At 35.9% G+C, this 4,524-nt stretch overlaps 1 protein-coding gene across 1 annotated transcript; it reads right to left on the reverse strand.

The window, feature by feature from the left end:
* Positions 1-589: 589 nt before the first annotated feature.
* LOC143553047 (NAC transcription factor 56-like) lies at positions 590-2,392 on the reverse strand. Its single transcript, XM_077043115.1, has 3 exons — positions 2,150-2,392; positions 1,759-2,072; positions 590-1,349 (listed from the first exon to the last, which is right to left on the reverse strand). The coding sequence occupies exons 1-3, from the start codon at positions 2,334-2,336 to the stop codon at positions 960-962; spliced, it is 891 nt and encodes a 296-aa protein (XP_076899230.1). The 5' UTR covers positions 2,337-2,392; the 3' UTR covers positions 590-959.
* Between the last annotated feature and the right edge of the window lie 2,132 nt (positions 2,393-4,524).

Genomic DNA, 4,524 nt, shown 5'->3' on the forward strand with positions numbered 1-4,524 from the left:
ATGTCAAATGTTTTCAGTGTAAAAGATAACATCACAGCTTCGTTTTCTTATAAACTTTTTGAATTATTATGGGTGTGAATTGATCTGAAAATATATTAAAGATGAATTTACGTAGTTACCAATTAAACACATTCCTTTTTTTTATTTTTAATATTGTTCTTTTTCAGTTATCTTTATTGTTGGTGAGTGTAAAAGATGGTGACAAAAGGATCTTTTATTTTGGTGAGGTGTTATTAATTTGTTATCTTGATTCTTGATCAAAAGCTAACCCGACAAGCCACGACTTGTACGTGGTTAATATGTATTGTTCATTTGCTTACTAACTTCTTCTCACATGGTCATTTGTTATTGTTATTTTTTAAAATAAATTATAACGAGGATTTATATTTTCATTTAAAGTACAGTATTATTAAATGTCTCAACATATTTAAACATATTTTGGTGAGGTGTTAATTTATATTTTCATTTAAATGGACCATTGCTCTATCCTAATAACCATTTAATCCTTGATATTTTCTCATTTTGAAAAGGTTCAAAAATTTCATATAGTTACTATTTAATATAACTTGACTTCATTTAGCATTTGATTGAAAATACTTAGATATGGGTCATTTTCTCAACATAGTTGTAATTAATCGTATTTAATTAATGTTAAAATTCCCATCCTTATATTTTAATTGTGTGTGGTAGCTTTCGTTTTCAGGTTCATGTCTTGAAAGTACGTAATTAGAATCTGAAAGAAATAATTCCAATATGGAATAGTACAAGTACCAAATATTCAGTTCAGTTGTTGCAATAAATTATAAATTTGTGTTTCCGTGTGTAATATATGATATAAACAATTTCTACATATAATACAGACTATTAGTCACTCACGTACATGTTAACGTCGTAGAATATATAAACAGCTGCAGAAAAGTCTTACCTTTGAAATAATACGTTCACTTTCCAAAACTGGTCTAAGAGTACCAATTCATGCCCGGCAACTGATATGGGTGCCGGTAAACACCGTCTTCAAGCGAACCTAACATCGTTTGCTGGCCGAGTAAACTTGCAATCGAACGACAGTTTTCCTCGGTGGTTCTTGTGGCCATATTCATCACACTAACATCAGACAGTGATCTGTTATTGGTGGTTGTGTCGGTTTCGTTTAAGTTCATACCAATATCAAACATGAGGTTATTGTGTTGTTGATTTTCTACCGATATCGTGTGGTGGCTGCCGGCTAGTGAGATGGACGGAGGTATAGATGCTAGCATCCCGGTCATGTTGTGATATTGGTCACTATCCATCGGTCTTTGAATATTATTGTTTTTCTTGTAGATTCGACACAACACCCATTCATCTAACTACAAAATTAAATGATGATGAATGCATTAAATAATAATATTCTTTCTCTATATTGCTTCAAAATATTATGATTTTACTTTTAGAAAATATATATAAAATTATGATAAAATAACTAAAATAAAATATATTATCTAATATATAAAAGTTGTAATAAGATCAATGATAAATTCATATATTGAATTAATAACATAATAAACGAGTCGAGCCTATACTGATTGTGAAAAACCATCTAGTTAATTGTAGAAAATCAACTCAAAACGAACAAAAATCGAAACATGCAGAGATCAAGCACGAAAAGTTAAACGTGACGAGCTGGAGCTTAAACGAGCTCGTCGACATGGCTTTAACTATACCAACCTGTCAACCACACCATAGAAAAGATTCAAGATTTTAATATCTTACTCTTACCCTCATGGAGCCCTTTTGTTTGGTGGAATCTGAACCATGGGGCTTGCAAACAGCTTTCCCATGATCAGTAAGTAGTCTATATTTATGCATGATCCAGTTCGTCTTAACTCCTTTTGGTGGCTTCCCAACATAAAACACCAGTGCTTTCTTCACACCAACTTTTTGTCTACCACCAGAAGTCATCACGGGTTTATCAGTCCCGGTGGCTTTCCAGTACCCCGAATTCGCCGCCCTGTTAGGCCGACCTCCGTTCGGGTATTTCCGCTCTCGAGGGCTAAAGAAATACCACTCGTGTTCCCCAAACGTCGCCTTACCTATAACAAACACACACATATATATTGAAAAAACACAAGATTATTTATTATAAGATGGCTGGTTAATTATTATTTACCGGGAAGGTCCCATGGATCAAACTTATAGAGGTCGATTTCTGCGATGATGGCGGCTGGAAGCGGTGCGGCCGCAAGTCTTTTCTTGAGGTAGTGAACCACCAGCTCTTCGTCTGAAGGGTGAAAACGGAAGCCTGGCGGCAGCTGAGGTAGCTGAGATAATCCAGCGGATGAATCTATACTCTCCATATATAATCAAATAACCAAAATTAATTATAACTTGGATCTTGTCTTGATTTCGGGTTTGGTTAAATGGTTAAAGGTGAAAGAAGTTAGATATGAGTAATATATATGTAGGGTGAACCGTACAGAATCAATACTTACACACCGTTGGTTTCAGTACTAGGATTTAGGTGTTGTAGTATGATGCCACACTTACGTTATATAATTGGTGGGTAGAATAGACATTAACGACTCAGGTGTACTGCTGGTCGAAGATGGAAATTCGTGCACCCGAGTGGCCGGTGTTGTGGGCCAGGGTGAGTACGATGAATTACCAAACTAGTCCACTTGATGTCGTATTTTAATTTATAAACCCATCGAACTAGATTAGTCTGTTTTAATGCAAAAGTTATATATTTAGACTATTTGATTCAGTGACGGTTGTACTAGATTTTGTGTTCTCACTTAGGCAGTTTGGCTGCCCGTGGTGGGGTGATACTAGGAATGTCAATGAAACCCGAACCCGATGGGAAAACCCGAAACCCGATATAAATGGGACGGGTAATACCCGACCCATTAGGGTTTCGGACGGGTTTGGTATTAGTTTTGAATTTTTTCGCTGGTTTGGGACGGGTTTGGGATTTCTAATATACCCGGTTACCCGACCCGATTACCCGATAACATAAACTCATTTACCCGATTATATACCCAATGTACCCGATATAGCTTATTATATTATATATATATATACTATATTCCAAATATATTATTTGTCGGAACTTGTTAATGTCAATTATTTGAGACATTTTATCCTTATGGTAACCATCTTTGTAATCAATTAGTTATATTTTGTCAAAACCCGGGTTTTGAGCCGAGTATACCCAACGGGTATTTTATCAAAATCCGAAACCCGATGGGAAAACCCGAAACCCGACAGGTAATTACCCGACTAAAACCCGACGGGTTTGGGACAGACTTTCATAACCGGGTATGGGTTTGGGAATACTTAAAGCCGACCCAAACCCGACCCATTGTCATCCCTAGGTGATACCATCACTTAGAGCACACCGAGTCGTTCCACAGAAAAGTGGGAGGAAGCCGGCATGGTGGGAACACCACCTCCCGATTTCTCTCAGATAGTTTTTCCTTAGAATCCGTGAGTTAAAGAAAGTTAGAAAACAAAGAAGAAAGTCTGAGAAGCCCAAGAAAAGTGAGTGGAAATAAAACCGAGAAGACCAACCCCCCCCCCCCCCCACACCACACACACACTCCACGAGTCCACCAACACCCACACACTCACTCACACGTGTTTTTGGAAGAAATGGAGAAAAAGTGGGATCCGAGAGTCCTCTTGGTATAAATTTGATAGGAGTTTAGTCATATGGTATCATATTCGAATCTCCTGTGGATTATTTAGAAGTAAGAGTATAATATATTGTGTATAATTACTTGCTTTAAAAAAATAGCATGCAGTGTGTTGTCTTAAATATATATTTTATGCTTGTCGTCTCATTTGTGTTATTGAATTGTTTATATTTTATTATGTTAGACGTGTTGTGTCATGTCATTTATATTATTAAACTGATTATATTTAAGAGTGTTCTTAAGCATTTCATCGAGTAACTTGCTTATTAATCATGTAAGATTAAGAAAATAAAAGGTTAACGTACGTGTCTGGTCCAACACAACCCGGTTAACACAATAAGTCATGTCGTACCATCGATCAACCTCGTCAATTCTACTGGCGACAAAGAGTCAATATCCCCATCCAATCATCTTTTTTTATAGGACCACAAGCTGAGCATAAAAAATGATTGTTTATCAAAATAAATGAAAAATATAAATAAAAGTGACAGAAATTAGATTTGTTAAAAGAATGAACCGACCGTCTCACCGTGTTTTCCCTCACACATATTTCATATGTAACGGAATCAGGCATGGTCACCAATTGCATGATCCTTAAACATGTAACCAAACACATGAATGTTAAATAATCTGTTTCACATAATTATCTCTTTGGTTACACGTAATCCCTTTAATTAATTGTTTGGTATATGGCATAATACATGCCAAATCCCTGTGACTCAAGCTAGGCTTTGTTTTCATACTTTTGATCAAACTAAAAATATTAATTCACTTAATTTAGTGTGAATCTAAACTTGTGATATAGGTATATTGACTAGGGGTAAGACCAGCAAGACCCACGACACTCGAT

This window comes from Bidens hawaiensis, unplaced genomic scaffold (genome assembly GCF_021521415.1).
Source record: "Bidens hawaiensis isolate Kalapana, Puna unplaced genomic scaffold, B.hawaiensis_p1.1 tig00017140_1, whole genome shotgun sequence".
Lineage (NCBI taxonomy): Eukaryota > Viridiplantae > Streptophyta > Magnoliopsida > Asterales > Asteraceae > Bidens > Bidens hawaiensis.

What these genes read in the sequence shown, in the direction of transcription:
- LOC143553047 (XM_077043115.1), bottom strand. Translation starts at nt 2,336, where the DNA reads ATGGAGAGTATAGATTCATCCGCTGGATTATCTCAGCTACCTCAGCTG. An exon ending in TGATCCATGGGACCTTCCCG is followed by an intron (nt 2,073 to 2,149) that starts GTAAATAATAAT and finishes TGTTTGTTATAG; the next exon opens with GTAAGGCGACGTTTGGGGAA. An exon ending in AACAAAAGGGCTCCATGAGG is followed by an intron (nt 1,350 to 1,758) that starts GTAAGAGTAAGA and finishes TTAATTTTGTAG; the next exon opens with TTAGATGAATGGGTGTTGTG.